The sequence below is a fragment of the Heloderma suspectum genome, chromosome 9 (genome assembly GCF_057233095.1).
Source record: "Heloderma suspectum isolate Gila_16-S chromosome 9, 16-S_ref, whole genome shotgun sequence".
Taxonomy (NCBI): Eukaryota; Metazoa; Chordata; class Lepidosauria; order Squamata; family Helodermatidae; genus Heloderma; species Heloderma suspectum.
Genome location: NC_139466.1, coordinates 28,491,150 through 28,510,095, shown reverse-complemented (window position 1 = coordinate 28,510,095; position 18,946 = coordinate 28,491,150). Strand labels below are relative to the sequence as shown.

Below are 18,946 nucleotides of genomic sequence, written 5' to 3'. Positions count from 1 at the left end.
GTGAAGGAAATACTTGGATTCTTCCCATTGTGAACTTTAACCATGGTTAAGGCAAGTGGCTGGAAATCTGCACTAGAGAGGGAACGAGTTCCTTAGCCACATTTAAGAGATTATTGTAAATGTAGTCTTCCCAGTCTTATCAATCATGCCTTCAACCATTATGTTCAGGTTTAGACAATTCAGAGCACTGTCAAGACCAGCAGGATGCTCTGAAAAAAAATCACAGCCTACACCAGCCTTCCTCAACCTGATGCCCTCCAGATGTTTTGGACTTCAACTCCCATCAACCTCAGCCAGCATGGCTAATGCTGAGGAATGCTGGGAGTTGCAGTCCAAAACATCTGGAGGGCACCAGGTTGAGGAAGGCTGGCTTACATTCTATGCAAGTAGCCTTACTGTGTGCATTAAGAGAGCGTGTTTTAGGGTGTTTCAGGGCTAATTAGAACTTCTGAGTAACTGACCAGTTTCTCTGCTCTTCAGGGCTTTTGCTACCAAATAATGCCTTTCAGAACTTCCCTACACACACCCTTCCCTGGCCCTATGAACTGCCAAGTTAAAATCAATCCAAAACCTCCTAGTTTCTCTGCCCTAAGGCATCATTAGAATACTCACATTTCCTGCCTCTTGGGTTTTCCCCCACTCCTATATAATAAGCTATTCATATGCTATTCCTATTGAGAAATGCTTGGTCTTGGACAGTATGGTGGTCTTGAGTCTTAGCCACCCTTGTTTCAATGCTGTCCTTCAAGGACATCATCTCTTATCCTCACAAAAACTAGGAGTATGTTGGTTTATTTCCCCATTTCCAGGTAAATGCATGTAAAGCCCCAGTTGACCAGTCTTAACCCAGAAAGAATCTTCCTTTCTTCGGTCTGCCAATAACTCTTGATGTGCTCGTTGAGCCAGCAGTGCCTCCCTCCCAAACTGAGAGTAAATGTAGAGCAATTGCACCAACTGGAAAATTATTGCTAATACCAGATTTATTAAACCAGTAACTTAGACAGAAACTGGAGATTTACAATACCAGTCTAACGAATTCTCTTCTTTACCAATTCTTTAACATATGGGGATTGCTGGGCCCCAAACCTCAGGCTCACACGCTCCTTGCTCTCCCCTCACCCACTCCCATGCCCTTCATGGCTTATTTATTTGGGAGAACCATAATTTGCCACTATATTTGCATCAGCGAACTATGGTTTGCACTTGCCCTCCAAATCAGAATAGGAAACCTGTTTCAAACCGTGGCTTCTAACTGTGGTTTGAAGGGCAAGCACAAATTCAGATGTTAACAGCTTGGAAAAGGATGGTATGCCAGGACAAGGAAATCAGAGGGGCAATTAAGGTGCACAGAAGGAAGAAGGCCTGAGCAAGCCCAAGGCTTGGATCTTTGCCCTGCATCAGGGGTCAGAATGATCAGGCACCTGCCAAGGCCCACCATGCCCCTGCAGGGGACCGACGGCCAAATCCTAGAGCCTCGAGCCCTGCTGTTCCTCCTTGTTATCTCTACCTGTGTACCTGACCTCTCTGAGTGTGCACGCAGTGGCAAGAAAGAGGAGATGGAGCAGTATCTTTCACCTGTATTGTGTTTTCTGTCTGGGCAGTTGTGCGGATTGAGCCCAGAGAAAGAAGGCAAGTGAGTGGGCAGCAATGACCATGGAGAGGATGAGGTGGGTCCACTCAAAAAGGGCCCCTCAGTGGCAGCATCTTAACCAATGGTGCCTCAAAACCTAGAGCCATTCCCTGTTCTGACCAGGAAGTCAAATCATGGTTTGGCCATTATGTTCAAACACATCCATTATTTATATCATCATATAAATAGTACTACGATTTATAAGTGTTGAAATGATTTCTAATACTATTACTGTTCTCAAGAATGACAGAAGGTACTGCAGAGAAGGGAATGGGAAGGAAAGAGAGAAAAATTATAGCTGCACAAAAAGTTTGCTCTTTTCAACAAGTCACAAGCTCAAGCATTTGTAATTCTATCCATTAGAATACCTGTTCCACTCTCCCTTCCCGAAATGCAAGAATCCGGGTGACATTTTTGAACTCGGCGTATCGACTAACGTTGGACTTAATTAGGAGGTCGATCAACAGTCCTCGGGAGTACAGTAGCTGCACAAACAAATATACAGTTTAGAAGGAAATCTGACTTTTAATTAACACTTTTTTTCATCTTTGATAGCACTTTCTACAAAGAACACGCCATCGAGAATGCAAAGTACTTTGCAAATTAAAAGCGTCATTTAAATAATAGCAGTAGTAATACTTCTGAATCTCACTCCTTCTAACAGCGAACTTAGGTGGTGAGTTCTGCCAGGACTGTAGCTAAAAAGGGGACAGTAAGAAACAAGAGGGAAGTATTAGAATGCTTGGGGGATCCTTAAAGTTCACAGAAGTAGAGAAAAAACTTTATTAACAAACACTGAGGGGGCACCCCCTGCAAAACACCCCAATGAGGACTGAGCATATTCAGTAGCTACAAAATGCAGAGCGAGAGTTGGAAAAGAAAATGGAACTAGGGTGTGGGGGCCTGGAATGCCTTCTAGGAGGGAGTGGCTGGCTGGAACCCTCAACAGGAGCACTCCTTTTAGGAGAGAAGATAGACTGCAACACTTTGTTGCAGGCTCCACTTGTCCATATACTAATGCCAAAGAACCTGCTTCTGTGTGGGCATGACACTAAGACTCTTAGCAGAATCCCACAGAATTGGTTCAAGACTTTAACTGAACTGTATACTCTTCCAGACTGGGAGAAAAAAATAGGAATGTTTCCATGTCTTATGGGAAATAACTGCTACATTTGACTGGACCTTCTCTAAATGTTCACATGCATGCCCATTTGAAGAGTATGGGCAGAATATGGAGACAGAATGAGGACATCTGAGATACAACGGCCTCTTCAAATTTCTCTAGAAGTGCCAAAGAAGCAGGAGAGACACGCTTCTCAAACTTCCAGGTCATGTCTGAAGGGGAAAAGGAGTACCTCCTTCAGACTCAATCCAGAAGTAGGATGAGATAATTCACACCTTTCCTCTCTTGCTGCTTGCTTCCAGCCAATGATCAAAGCAGCCTGAAGCCACAAGAAGGAAATCAATGCTGGGTTCCAGCCAAAACCCAGCCAGAAGGAAAACCTGAGACCAGTCGCAGGGGAGGCACAAATCCTTCTAAGTAAACATTGGAAGGATCCATCAGTCCCTGGATATTCAGCCTGGCAGCAGAAGAACCAAGTTCCAAGCTTTCCTCCCACCACTGTATGAGCATCAAGCACTTCCAGCAAGAGGGGACCCCTCAACCTTGGTGGTGGGGGTAGTCTTTGTGCAGAGCTGAAAAGTCTCCATGAGTGAACAGAACTCCACACACAGAGCTTGGGATACCAGCCAAGGGACTGGAAGGAGCAGAAGAGGGGATTGCAAGTGGGCTACAAGCCAGCTGGCAAACAGAATTCAAGCAAGGCAGCAGCAAAGACCAGCCCAGCTCAGCTGGAAGTGAGGATCATGGAAGCCTTAAAGAGAAAGGGTACTCCAGGCCCAATACCCTTTCAAAAGGATCTATTGTTATGCTATCTGAAGTCAGAGCTGAGGAAGACACTCTCTCAGGAATCTAAGACACTAAATTTGATAAGTAAATTTAGAAGGGCTCTTATGGGAGCCCTCCAAAACAAAACAGACACAACAAGAAAGGGCTGGTTATCTTCTTCCAATTTCTCTAGCAGAACATATTTGCCATGGTTTTTAGAGGTTCGAAACATACTATTTCCAGAAACTAGGAAGCGTTTTGTGGCACCTTTTAATGACTAACAAATGTATTCTGCCCTAAGCTTTCATGGACTTTAGCCCATTTCATCAGATGTATCTGATAATCCACGAAATATAGTCCATGAAAGCTTATTCCAGAATGCATTTGCTAGCCTTCAAGAGGTGCCACGAGGTGCTTTCTTGTTGTTGCTGCAATAGACTAATGCTGCTACCCTCTGGACACAGATAACGTCCAAATATTCTTTATACGCCCTCTCCCACGATTTCTGTATTTTGGGACCCCCAAACTTAACTACCACCCTTATTTCTTCAATATCCCAGAAAGCAGTGTGTTCACAATGGCTACAAGTTAAAACCATAAAACTTAATCTTCTAATACCTTTACTCACTTTGTATAAGCTACAAATTTATTACACATTCTTGGAAGGACATGAATGTAAAAAAAAAACCAGCACAAGATGGATAACCTTACTTAAAAAAATAAAAAAAGAGAGGCAATGCTCCACTGGAGAAAGTTACTTATGCAGTGCCATAATTCTCAGTCTTTGTAGCCACGAGGAGATAACTTTGCAAGGCTTAGCGAGGGAGGGGGGAGTTTGTCTGCCAAATTGGAAACTGTGCCCTGTCCCAACCTCAGGAGGAAAATCACACAGCATGATGGGGCAAGGCAGGCCGGGCTTGGAAAAGCTTGGAGAGCACCGAGTAAGCAATTCTGCTTTGACCAGCATGAGCCTTAATTAGGCTTTTTATCTTTTCAGGGCCAAATCTCTCTCACCCGCATCAGCTCTGCCCCTCCTGAGGAGCTGTTGTTGTTTATTCGGTCAGTCGCTTCCGACTCTTTGTGACTTCACGGACCAGCCCACGCCAGAGCTTCCTGTCCAGAGCTGTCCTGAGGAGCAGAAGCCCTCAAAACAGTGGTCCTCTGACACCTAACACTCCCCCACCTCTCAGCGGGTTCCCTCCAAGCTCATGGACTGCATGACATAAATCAGCAGTATTGAGCTTCTTCCGGCATGAGGGCCAAATTGCACTTTGGAGAAGCGGGGGGGGGGGGGGGGACATGCCAGCAGTGGGAGGGGCCAAGGCAAAAGGGGCGGGGCCAACAATACCATCACATTTTAGCTTAAAGCTCTCACTGCCAGTAACTAAGCCTTAGGAGAGGCATGTCAAACTTTTAGGTTGAGGAAAAACTGCACAAGACCCAGGAAACCATCAAACATTCGGTGGTCATGGGAAAGGGTCATGGCCATCTGGGGAACCTGGAGGACTATACTGGGACCCCCCACAAGCTGGATTTAGCTCCTGGGCCAGAGGTTACCCAACCCTGGTGTACATACCTACCTGGAAGTAAACTCCACTGACCACAATGGGAATTACTTCCAAGTAAACATGCATAGAATTATACTGTATACAAGCCTAAAGGCTTGGGTGTACCCAGTGAGTTATGTCTTTTCCTTTGAGCAGCAGACCGCTGGCACAAAGTGCTTTTGAAAGTCCCCTTAATTTCCAAACCGGCTTGCTATGTGGCCATTTGGCAGTTGCTGTTTGTGAAACTCATAACCAAAGCATCCATGGCGCACAGAATTAATGGTGTGTTTCTTTGTCTCCTCACTGTTTGTTGATTCCTGTCACCAGTATTTACAATGTTGCCTGGCACCAACATTGTTATCGTTTTGGCATCAGGTCAAGACTTTCCTCTATTTCCAGGCGTTGGCTGGCAAATGATGGGCTCTTTAATGCATCAAATTGTTTATGGTTGTCACTGATGTTTTAGTGGTGCTATTTTAGTGGATAATTGTTTTTAGCAGTTTAAAATTTTGAATGTTTTAATTTTGTTTTAAATTGCCTTGAGTTTCCTTTCAGAAAGGCATCTAAGAAATAATAATAAATAAATTAATAATAATGGTTGGTACTCACAGCTCTGGTTTCATAAGGCAAATGAAACAACCATGGCTTTTTCCTATTCTATAAAGTGTACCAAGTTCTGGCTTTCCTAATGATAAGCCCTTTGATCTACCAATTATCCATCCTGCAATCATCATTAACCCTAACAACAGAGTAGGAAGTCAGAATATTATGATAGAAATATTCTTATTTTCTTGAAATACACTGCCTAAAAATCAAATATTATGTTTAGTGACAACATGTCTTAATGGTTCTCTCTGGAAAACAAAACAAAAATGTTAATCTTTGACTGGCAAAAGTATCATTCCAAAAGTTCAAGAATCATCTTGTCCGAGACCCAAGATGGTCTTTGTATCCTGAAAGCAAAAGATTAAAATGTGCTTTTAGTTGATATTTTAGCCTTGTTTCACTTGTTTGAAAGAGTGTGCGTGTGTCTTTAAATAACTGCAAAACATTTTTTTTGTAAAATGACCCATGCTCCTTACGGAACAGAATGCTGGGTCCCAAGATCATCACAATTGTCTTGTTTAGCCTTTGAAGCTTCCAAAGGAAGCTTTTTAATGAACCTTCCCCCCACCCCCCAAAAAAATAGAAAAACACACTCAGCGAGTTCCCTACCTTAGAAATTAAATCAATATTAAAGCGCCTCCCGTCTTTAACTATTTGGGGATAAGTAATTTTTCCCAGCTCCACTGCGGCTTCTGGTATTGATGCAGATTCATTATTTTCTATTTCCAATACTGACTGGTTGGACGTTGCATTGTCACAGTGTTTTCCCCCCACAGAGGTCACTTCTACACCATCCTTTTCAGCTGTATGCCCTGGATCACTTCCTGCAACACTTTCGGGGCACGTTTCTTCACCTTTTGACTCCGACGACTGATCCTTCCATGGAAAACACTCACTCTCAGCCTCCGGGGTGGTGGAGGCTTCCTCTACAACCTCATCAGAAGCAGAGATAACCGAGGCAGAGAATTTGGGCAGTGCACCAGCTTCTTCCACATCTTCAGCTGAGTCCTGACTGATTTGGGGGGGGGGGGAGGGAGAGAGAGAGAATAAAATCAGTCCCTAAGGCTACCTTGCAACTTGTTGGGTATGAACACTTACTTCACCAACTTATCAGAACATTATAGGATCTATGCCTGAAGATACATATTTGCATAATCATATAAACTGGCAAGTGGCGCACAAGGCCTGCCCCAAACCATTGATTCGTTGAAGTAGTGTAAAGTGACAGAATGTTCACAAATAGCTCAGAAGTAAAGTGTCAGCAACAGAACACTGACAAACTATACAACTTCAGCAAGGGAAGTGAAAGGGCAGTTCGGATGGAAGACTATCACCCTGCAGGAACTACGGATGAGGGGGCTGTGAACTGCACACGAAGGCATACTGTGGAACATCATTAAAAGTTTTGGGGATTTTTTTTTTAATGACCAGGAAATAAAACCACAAGTTATCTTCATCTTTGTCAGTCCAATCCATGGCCTTTAAATGAAACATAATGAAGGTATGTTTTAAAATCTTGCTGCTGTAACCATTAATCCTTTGACTACCTATCACAATAAAGGTATGGGGGTCAAAAGAGCAAGGTCAGCAAATGCAACAAGTCTTTGGCAACCTCCTTTCTTTTTCTTAATGGCAAAATCCTTAACCTTCTCCTTCTAAGGTTGCACTCCACATTTAAGCTCATCTTCCTTTTTAATCTTCAACTTCAATGAAATCTACCTCTGCAACTAGTACCTTGAACTTGGGTATTCAAGTTTATGCTACCAACAGAGATTAATCAAATCAGTGTCATCATTAGTGGGGGAGGGGGGAGGAAGAGCTCAGCAACAATTTTGCATTATCTTTTTATCTCTTAACCACTTAGCTATTAATCCACCAAGTAAATGTTTTAAGCTTAGCCGACGACTAATGAACTGGGATTTAAAAGGTGATCTGAAACACCAGTAAAACTTCAGCAGCTATCAAGAAAAGGTAGTGTTTCTGCAGCTGCCAGAGGTAAAAGCTATTTAATTCTTTTTCTTAAGTCTCCTTATGTCCATCTCTGATCTAATTAGCAGCCAGGCTACATTTACAAGAGAGAATGCTGAATGAGCTAGGCTGAAATAAAGCTCCTCACATTACCAGACTCAGGTCAATTCTAGATATTTCACGGAAAGGTCTTATTTTGAAAATACTGGTGCAAGCAATGTTGTATCACCACGTCAAGCTACATGCAAAAGAGGACATCAATGACTGGATCTCCCTACATCAGTTTTGTTTTCTAACAGAGCTGCGGAAGAAAGGATGGGGTGCAAATTGGACTGGGATAGCGATGCAAGTGAAGGAAGTGTAATCCAGAGGACGGAAACATGGTGCACACTAGCACCCACCACGATCCCAGAGGGTGCTCGCAATCAGCTTTTCCTGGACTCTGTTAAAGTCAACGGAACAAGGTGGGGAAAGTGTCCCTGGCTGAAAAACGGCTTGGGGGGGAAGCCCACCCCACACCAAGAAGCCTTGGGTTAACAGGGTCCTTGGTGGGGGGTGGGCTTCCCCCACTTCCACCCATTTGCAGCAGGAGACCCTTTTCCCCAAAACTCTGTTAAAGTTAATGGAGCAATATTGTTCCGTAGATTTCAATAAAGGTGGAGAGAAAAGCCCCATGCAAAAAAAATGTCGGGGGGGGCAAGAAAAGTGAGGATCCAGTAAGTGGGGAGCAAGAAAATTGAGAATCCAGAAAGGAGATGTTCTCCCAACATTTTACCCCACCATGGAAATTTGTGGTGGTGCCCAGGATACTTTTTCAAAATGTCAAAATACAGGCCCCAAAAGGTTGCCTCCCCCTGGTTTAATCCTTTCTCCTCCATTTTCCTGGATCAAAGGCACCCCTTCCCCCAAAAGCTGTTATTAGCAATGCTGGGTGGCGGGGTGGGGGGAGAGGTACTGTTTTCACAATGCCTCCATGTGACCACCACCCTTACATCCTTCAAATCCATCTTCAAAACCCACTTTTTCTGGGAAGCCTGTGGAACATCGCTCTAGTTCCAATAACCGTATTGGAAGCTCATCTGATGCCCAGGCTGCTACCCGCTATCTTTTGGGCTCCAGGCTAAGGCTTTCCAGTCCCTTCAATGTAATTTTTCTCCTTATACCATAGAATCATAGAATAGTAGGGTTTGAAGGGGCCTATAAGACCATTAAGTCCAACCCCCTGCTCAGTGCAGGAATCCAAGTCACAGCATCCCTGACAGATGGCTGTCCAGCGTCGTCTTGAACGCCTCCAGTGTGGGAGAGCCCACCACCTCCCTAGGGAATGGGTTCCATTGTCGTATTGCTCTGTCAGGAAGTTTTTCCTGATGGTCAGCTGGAATCTGGCTTCCTGTAACTTGAGCCCACTATTCTGTGTCCTGCACTCTGGGATGATCGAGAAGAGATCCTGGCCTTCCTCTCTGTGACAACCTTTCGAGTACTTGAAGAGCGCTATCATATCTCCCCTCAGTCTTCTCTTCTTAAGGCTAAACATGCCCAGTTCTTTCAGTCTCTCTTTGTAGGGCTTTGTTTCCAGGCCCCTGATCATCTTTGTTGCCCTCCTCTGAACCCTCTCCAGCTTGTCTGCATCCTTCTTAAAGTGCGATGCCCAGAACTGGACACAGTACTCCAGATGAGGCCTAACCAGTGCTGAGTAGAGGGGAACTAGTACTTCCCGGGACTTGGAAACTATGCTTCTATTATTTTTTATATTTAATATTTATAATATGTATAAATATGTATAATATTTAAAAATATATATTTATTGCTGCATTGGCACATTTAGTTTTATATTGTTGATTTGATTGCGATTATATTTGTATTATCATTATCATCTTACCATCTTATCATATCACTGCTTTAAATTGTAAAAAGCCTAGGGAAATTTATGTTATGAAGTACTTCATAAAATACATAAATTGATAGTGCAACTAAGCCAAAGTCTGTGTAATTGAAATAATTGCGCATTATTATTAATATTCTGTTTACTCCTGGTTCCATTTCCCACCCCTTACTCTGTTGTTTCCCTTATGTCTATTTCTAGATCTCACGCCCCTTGGGGTAGGGACCTGACAAACCTGTTCTTTGGGGGGCAGGGTGGGGAGGAGCCATGTACCTAGACAGCACTATATAAATAATTATCCCAGTCTTTACTCTCCACTGGATGCAACAGCAGAGGAAAATGGAGCAGGAGAAAAGGCTAAACATCTCTTCTGCTGGTGGTGTTGCTCTGACCCACAGCTGCTTTTTAAATTTTGTTTTCAGAAGTCGGTAAATGCGATCATGGAAGTCATGTGTGCTTTAGCCTCCTGTAACATACAACCTGAGGGCTCCTTAGAACTCCGAGTTAAGGGACAGGCCATAGCTCAGTGGCAGAGCACCTGCTTCGCATGCAGAAGCTCTCAAGTTCAATCCTGGGAATCTCCAGTTAGGGCTGGAGAAACTCTTGCCTGAAGCCCTGGAGACGCACTGCCAGTCAGTGTCGAGAGTGCTTGGCTAGGGGAGACAATGGTCTGACTCGGTATGAGGCCGCTTCCTACAGAATCATGGGGTTGGAAGGGGCCTACAAGCCCATCGAGCCCAACCCCCTGCTCAATGCAGGAAGCCTGATTCCCAGGCGGTCTCCCATCCAAGTACTAACCGGGACTGGCCCTGCTTAGCTGCTGAGATCAGGCACATCCAGCCGTGTTCCTGTGAGTGTTATCACTTTTCATGTAAAAGGGGGAAATTAGAATCTCCCCTCAAGACTCAGCCTGGAACCATCAATTTGACATGTAAATAAATCCCAAAGTGTATCATGGATTTTCAGAACTCACAATTTCTATATTCACAAGCGGCTCTGAGTCACCACGCATGCATATTAAAAACGAAGTTGGAGGAAGCATCTCTGTACCTCTTCTTTAAAACACCCCAATACAAAAAAAGATGTTTTTTCCCCATCTTTTCTACAGCACACATGTGAATGAGCAAAATGCACCTTCTATTCTGCGTTAGCAACTGTGAATACAGAACCAGAGGACAGACTTTACTCTGTTATAATGTGTATGATGTAAAATGTTGCCCTGTATGTGCTCCTTTGTCATTAAACCGCTGCCACCTCTATTCCATCTTTCCTCTAGTGAGCTCAGGGTGGCATACATGAATATGTGTTACCTCACTATCCTCACAACAACCCTGCAAGGTAGGTTAGGCTGAGAGATAGGCCTAAGGGCACCCAGTAAGCTTTATGGCTAAACAGGGAATTGAACCCAGGCCTCTGAAGTCAATGTCAGATAGTCTAAACCAGCAGTAGACAACCAGATGTTTTGGACTACAACTCTCAGAATCCCTGACCATTGGCCATGCTGGCTGGAGGTAATGGGAGTTGTAGTCCAAAATATCTGGAGGGCACCAGGTTGCCTATCCCTTCTCTAAACCACTACACCACACAGATTCACTGGAAGTGCTGAAACTTTACTGAGATGCAGCACTAAATCTTCTTCCTGAAAAGTAACTTCTACTGAATTCAATGGCATGTACTTCCAAGTATCCAGTGTCTAGCATCAGTCTCTAAAAGGTCACAGCAATATGAGAATTTAACTGTACTCTTTACACATAATATTTCACACCGACTTAATGGGTTAAAAATAAAAATCTAACTAATTCTTTTGAATTTGGACTGTTAATCTGAGAGATTCCCAGACACTTTAGAACCACCAGAATATTTCTTGCATAAAACGTAATTTCCAAACAGAACTGTGGCTATAAAAGAAACCTGGGGTAGAAAAAAGAAATCACTTCAAGTTTAAATCTTTGTGCAGACAGGGGTATTTTCCCCCCTCCTTTTGGTAATACTAATTCACAAAAAGGATACATCTGCAGCACAAATTGTGGTGTAAATTCTGAACATTATCTAGCGTCATTCATTAATTAATGGTACTAACAAAAGAATCTCTCAAAGCCAATGTGTCTTATTAATGCCTCGTAACCGCCACCCCTTCCGATAGGTCAAAAGAAAAATTGCCAACCAGCTGGTTAATTTATGCAGCACAGGTGTTCACGATTTATTTTTCAGCCATTTGCCTTTTTTTCAATACCGCTTGTTGCGGAGATGGTATTCTTCCCCTTTGATGGATGCACTTTGTTCTGTGGCCATTCATTTCGGCTTTGCGCACTATATTACCACTAGTACCCAGCTGTTTTTATTCTTGCAAAATAAATGTTTAATAGCAACTTCGTAGCAATTCAGGGAAGTTAAGCAACAATGGCAAAAACCAGCCAAAGCATGTAAGCCGTCAGACTCAAACATTAAGTTGCTAAGAGGAACTGGTTTTTTTAGATCACAATTTATTTATTTTTAGATATGTTAAACATTCATTCAAATAATACTTATTCAAGACAAAGAGATGATTCGGGTGTTAAATAGCCAAGCCATGGCTTGAAGGACATTGTACAGCTGGAAAGGGGGCAGAAAAGAGTAATCAAAATTAACAGGTGGCTGGAGCAATTGCAATATAAGGAAAGGTTACAACATATGGGGTCGCTGCTTAGAGTACATCTGAAGCTGACTATGACAGTGAGCACCAAGCCTCCTTGTTCAGGTCCAAGATGGAAAGGTCGGGGACAGATTTCATCCCTGTTCATGCACACAATGGAACAAAAGCCATGTTGCCAGCTCTTAAGCCCTCCTTAAATTCAAAATACCTCCCCATTTACACACTAAGATAGATCAGGGGTCCCCAACCTTTTTGGGTTGATGGGCAAATCTGGAATTTTGAGAGTGCTCTCGCAAAATGGCTGTCACGGGGGGGCTTACCCATTCCCAAAATGGCTACTATGGTGGGCCATGGCTGGTCACCAAACAAGCAAACTGGTAAGACTAAAAGAAGAGTAAGGCTGCAGTCCTACGTGGAGAGTCGGGTGCCTCTGAAGTTGGAGGTGGCTGACTATCCAAAGCAGGGTGGGCGGAGAGCGGAGGGGATCTTCTCCTCCGACCTCTGGCCACCCTGCATTTGCAGCTTGATGGCTGATTTTGGCTGTCTAGCCAGGGCACCTCTAAGCGGGAGGCCGGATGGCGCATAGGAAGTGTCGTAACGTCGCTTCCGCCGCCCCCGCCCTGCCCCCCAGGACTGCCCCCTTTTCTACTGTTCCCCGCCCAGGAGGGGGTTGGGGAGTTGGTTTTCTGGGAACCGACCTCGGAGCGCTGGCTCTGAGCTCAGTTCCCAGATAACAAAAAATCTTATGGCTGTCTAGGCGCTGTCTAGCAGCCATAGAATTACGCCCTAAGTTGATCAAGAATTTAAGTACAAGGCAGAGGTGAAGGCTCAGCTCCAAAACACAAAACCACTCTTATAGACCCAAATACAGATGGTGCCATGGGGAAACACTTCATTTTGCTGCATGCAGCTTCCCAGTTACAAAAATAGGTTTTTAATTTTTACAAAGTCTTAAGAAATAAAATGAAAATCAGGAAGGGTGCCAAGAGAGGTGTCTGCGGGCACCACCATGCTAGAAACCCCAGGGGTAGATGCAAAACTCTGCACACTTACCTGGCATAGCAGAAATCTTCGACATGCTGAATGGTTTGGTCCACCTTGTTTAGAGGAACGCCTTCTTCGTTTTCAAGGATCAGCTCTTTCCAGGCTGTGCTTTCCTCACTCACATCAGCCTTTTCCTTGCAAGAATAAGCAAAAAGAACACAACTATTGCATTAAAAAAAAAGTAGGCTAAAAAAATGAGCAAACAGCCCCCGAATATTTTGGTTTCACTTGAACGCAGAAGTCGAGGAAATAAATAGTGCAATTCCGTCGTGTGTAAGATAATGTATGTTTTGTCAGATGCTTATTTTTACACCTGGAAAGCACAGCCGAGAGGCTGTAGGCAACATATGGGCCCTCAAACAGTTTTGGCTTGTTCATGGATGCTCATGACAACAGCCTCCCTCACCCTGGTGCTCTCCAAACTACAACTCAAAGGACTCCTGACATCGGACAGGCTGGCTGGGGCTGATGAGAGCTGAAGTCCAAAACATCTGGAGGGCACCAGGGAAGGCTGCATTACAGACTTGTTCCCACCGGGTGAGCCCCTCAGCATATGGGGCCCCTCCTTGGCATGCAACACAAGCTGCCATTTTAAGTTCACTTATTGTTAGGCCAGCAGATCATAGAATCCTTGAATAGCAGGGTTGGAAGCGGCCTATAAGACCACTGAGTCCAACCCCCTGCTCAATGCAGGTATCCAAGTCAGAGCATCCGCGACAGATGGCTGTCCAGCCTGATCATGAATGCCTCCAGTGTGGGAGAGCCCACCACCTCCCTAGAGAATGGGTTCCATTGTCCTATTGCTTTAACAGTCAGGATGTTTTTCCTGATGTTCAGCTGGAATCTGGCTTCCTGTAACTTGAGCCCATTATTCCGTGTCCTGCACTCTGGGATGATTGAGAAGAGATCCTGGCCTTCCTCTCTGTGACAACCTTTCAAGTACTTGGTTCCTTGCACCACTGAGTCTGCTGGCAAGAGGAGGAACTGCAGGCGGCTCCAGCTATAAACACCCATAATCCTCCAGGACTGGAAACTCAGCTGACACGAGAGAGCCAATCCAGTGCCATTGGCAGATATAGAATGCCTAGAATTTGCTTCCTTTGCTCAGCCTGGATAACTTGTCACCAAGAGGAATGGACTACCAGGCCCTCCTTCCGTGCCACCCGTATATTGGTCAGCTCATCTGTCACCCAAAGTACTCACCCACCCATGGGTCTGAGCACCTGACTCCTTTTACGAAGTGAGTCCTATAACACACAATGGGACGTATTTCTGAAGTAAGCATGCCGAGGATCAGGGTAAAAGTGTAACATGGAAATTGGGTGGCACTACCAGCTTAGGTAACTTACCAAGTGAGGGCCAAACTACACATTATGTCAAAATTATACACATAGTTTAGCCTTGCATGTTTTTGGTTTTGTTAAAACTGTCAATAAAAGTAAGAGGGGGGAACTATCAGGACCAGGGCAAGGATTTTATTTTTTTTTTTTTTTTTACTTTCCTCCCATGTCACAGTCACAATAAAAATCAGACACACAAGCTGAAGCTGCTATTTGCAACAGGATGGAAAATGCCACTGAGACCTTCCTTCATGATGCAAATAGAGGCAAGGATGGGGACAATTTTTGCCAGGGCTGCAGTGAAGAGGTAAAAAGTTTTTGTTTGGGTTTTTAAGAGCCCTGGTCCCAAATCCAATTCACACCCCACCTGCTACTTATATGTTTCTTTAGATAGACACACAAGGCCAAACTATTTATCTATTTACGGCATTTGTACCCTGCTCTGCACCCAAAACAGGTTCCCAGAGAGGCTTATAAAGATTAATAAGACAGTCCCTGCCTACAGGCTTACAATCTAAAAGCCACAACACAAAAGGAAAAAGGGACTGGGAGGGAGGAGGAAACATAATGTGTAATTTGGCTCCCAGTCATCAGGTTTACAAGTGGGACCTGCAACAAAATGTTACAGTGAGGAGAGCTCCTACTCAGGGTTCCAGGTAGCCAGCCTTGCCCTCTTCCAGGATATTCCAATCCATTCCCTCTTTCCCACCCCTGCCAATTTTGTCCCCCCCACACACATTCTGTTCCTACTGAGCATGCTCAGTCCTCACTGGGTGGCTAGGGTTACATTCCCCCAATAGGGTTTTTTCCCCCTAAAAATAATTGGAATCTCTGCAAACATTGGGGTTCCCCCCCCCAAGTCTGCTGATACCTCCCTCTTGTGTGTGGATGGTGCCATCTCAGCCACACTAGAACCATACTCAAAGAACTGAGTTTGCTATTGGTATACAGGACTGACGTTTTTAATGTTCTGTTTATATATACACCAATTTCTCTTTAGACACATCCATCCCTTTATTAGTGTTAAGAGTACATGTTTCTGTGAAACTAGGTGAAAGGAAGCATATCTGTACTAAAGAAAACATTAAAAGCTTTAGACTGGGAATAGGCAACGATGCCCATGGGCAGCAACTCAGACACCTTTCCTGGTGCACAACAAGTTGCCCTACCCCTCCCGCTTCTGTTTTTTTTTTAATTAAGACATTTTTTCTCACTGGCAGCTGGGATTGCTGTGAAATAGGTTTCTGGTGGTGCTGAAAACTGTGAGTTCAAAGTATGTCAAGGCTCAGATCCCACCTCTGTCTTGTACTTAGTCTTTAGGGAAGGTTACTTGCCCTTTGCCAAGCCACTTTGTGGTGGTGCCCAGGACAGGTTCTCAAATTACCAAATGTGCCCAGAGCCCCCAAAAGTTGCGTACACCTGCTTTAGATGTTTGAGGTACAACAAAATCATTGCTCCTTACCTGGTTTTCTTTTATCCAGGACAATAATCCTGAGAAACTAAAACTTGCCCAGTTTCCTCCATAGTAATTTCTCCTGGGGGTGGGGGGAGAACAGAAAGAAGAAACAGCTCAGCAAACCTTCATTTTTGCAAGGGTTCTATTGCATTTATCCAAATGGAGTAAGGATGTCATCCTAGCCATGAAGCTTACACACATGCATGGGATCAGGAGAGAATAAAAGGAAGAAGGCTCACCAATCAATCCCAAACAAACAAAAATATAGACCGTCTTCACTTCATGTACATATAGCACTTGAGGTTTGCAACCCACTAAATTATATGGAAATGTTATTTATTTAAGGGATGCATGAACCATCTTTCAGAATGTGATGTTTTCCCAAGGCAGCATACAAAATATAGCAAAAGCAATTTAATATGCTGAATTGCATATATTTGCCCACTTTGCAAAATATAGACAGCTTGCCATAGGGTGGTGCAAGGAGCCCAGTAGGGCACTGAAGGCCTAACTCCCATCGCAATTATTCAAAATCCCCTTTAGCACATACATACATATGTACAGACACACAGAGCTGTTTCCTGAGAGTGCACCAGTCTATCTTCTCAGCCTTAAGGGCTAGAAACTTGCTTTTCACAAAATCTGAATTCTTTGTTTGACACTGAATTCCATGCTTGCATTGGGTGAAGAGTGACAGCATTCCTACGCAGCTCTGCCTTTTATCTGCCAGGGTATCTAGCCAACTGTTGCTTATCCATGGGCTGGATTTGGCCCCGGACCTTACAGCTTCTCATTACAGTTTTACAAAACCGTGGGAGGGGGCACCAAGAGGCCAGTCTTACAACAGCCACAATTAGAAGCGCTGCATGCATGTGCATGTTTAAATAGGGATGTGTTGCAGCTAGGGTGGCCAGATGCCCTAGCTAAACCTGCTAAAATTCCCTCTATTAAAGGTGCAGGAGCCCTGACCTCTTTTGCATCTGGCCACCCTAGCTGAAGCGTATCATTTAAAAGAAGATCATCCAGGAATTGTGGCAACTGAAAAAGACTTTGTTAGGAGCACCAGGCTCTTTATAGGAACAGAGGGATGATGTTCTCCACTAAGGTTGCTAAGTTAGCACAATGAGGGACAGATGTCTGCTAAACGCTGTCTAATTGTTCATGATTAGAAGCTGACCTTAAAAAGTCCTTCAACTTTTAGAAAAACAGTACACTTTGCTCAAAGTTGACAAGTAAAGCCGGGGGTGTGGGGGAATCAGTGGATTTAAGCTGGCCTTATCTTAGGAAATAACCTAGCCAACATTTCTCTGATTAAGGAGGGACTGGATTTTTTGTCCCAAAACATTTCTTGGTGTCACTAGAAACCATCCCCATTTATTTCTCTTGATCAGCGACTTCTCAACTGACCACCTGTCAAAGAACAAAGCAGGAATAAAGTGATAGAATGGATAGACAGTGTCATTTCTCACTGCAGGTGTGTGGATTACATTATGAATGTTCCCCATGTTCAACACACACAGTAGAAAACTAGCACAACAGGGAAAGGACTAGGTTCATAACCTTGTCTCCTGATGTGCTAGTTGCAGGGAGCTTTCAATATGGACAAGCATTCAGAAATGGTTCTCTCCTCCGAACAGTCTTAGGGCAATCAAAGCCGCCAAGCCTCACAGAACAAGTTTCCCTGGAAATGTCACACAAGTGTGGGATCTCTCATCAGGCACAGAATCCATCTCAACTTTCATTTATTAAAAAAAAAAATCCACAAGTTGTAAAATCATAAAGAGAAGTTAGAACAGTTATAAGCAATACCTGTGAAATTTCAAAAAAAATTGGTGGGGGAGCAAGCGAAGAAGGAATACAGTTAGAAATTAAGTATTACACATCACTCTTTTCCTTCCGATGATGAACAGAAACAAAACTGATATGTTCACAAATAGATGCTCATGTTGTACTGATTTTTAGCAAACATTTCTTGACAAAATTGCATTTGTCCAAACCGTAGAAATTACATTCAAGTCTTAAACAATTGCACATTGCTTGTTTTAACCATAGAAATTGATGTGCAGGTGCAACACCAAACTTGGGCAGTGGAGAGGAAGCAGGAAGAATTCACACAAGAGATGGCAAAGGGGCACATTTCATGAACCTGGGTCTCAGCTTTACACCCTGGGACCTTTGAGGCTGTGGCTGGGTCAGAGGTAATACTAAAACATGGTTGAGGTTTACAAGAGCAAGCCTGCATAAACCTCAGGCTTTCAGGCTCCTCCCGTCTCTCCCCCGGCCCCTGCCCCCCGCTCCCTTGAGTGCACAAAAGAGGAGATCAAAAGCTTCTGCTTTCACTTTAGCAGAGTTCCCTGCAGTGTCCAAACCATGGCTGATCCTGGTTTGTTTTAACTCAGGGGTGTTGAGCCTCCTTCAGTCCAAGAGCCAAATTCCATTTTGGGGAAGCTCTCAGGAGCTGCATTCCATAGGTGGGCGGGGCCAAAGCCAAAATGGGGAGGGCCAGGGGGGGAATGACACAAAAGCCAGGAAGCCACCAAACGATCGGAGGTCAGGAGAAAAGGGTGGGGCCATCTAGGGAATCATGGAAGGCTGGATTGGGTCCCCCATGAAGGTCAGATTTGGCCCCTGGGCTGGAGATTCTGAATCCATTTTAGATCAACCATATTTAGAACAAACCCCAGTAGTTCAACTCTGAACATCACAGAGACCATGGTTAGTTCCAAAGCAGAAGCAGACGTTTCCGATTTCCTCCTCTCACACACATGAGAGGAGAGGGGAACATATGAACAAAAGGCTCGTGCAGACTCAACCCATAACGCTAACCATGGTTTAGTGTTACATGTGAATCGTACCCCTGCCTTCCATTAAGTGAAGGCCTTCATAACGGTCTGGACCAAAAACAAAAAAAGTGTCATTGACACAAGTATAGCAGCAGACTTGCAGGGGGAGA

At 44.2% G+C, this 18,946-nt stretch overlaps 1 protein-coding gene across 2 annotated transcripts in view; it reads right to left on the bottom strand.

Moving 5' to 3' along the window:
* The window catches only part of CHM (CHM Rab escort protein), a 102,878-nt gene that overhangs the window by 65,393 nt on the left and 18,539 nt on the right, over positions 1-18,946 (bottom strand). For both annotated transcript variants that reach the window (XM_084814014.1, XM_084814015.1), the window contains exons 3-6: positions 16,000-16,072; positions 13,207-13,331; positions 6,281-6,683; positions 1,999-2,115 (exon numbers count right to left, since the gene is read on the bottom strand). In XM_084814014.1, the coding sequence (XP_084670140.1) occupies positions 1,999-2,115; positions 6,281-6,683; positions 13,207-13,331; positions 16,000-16,072 (718 nt within the window). The remainder of the gene's footprint in view (positions 1-1,998; positions 2,116-6,280; positions 6,684-13,206; positions 13,332-15,999; positions 16,073-18,946) is intronic.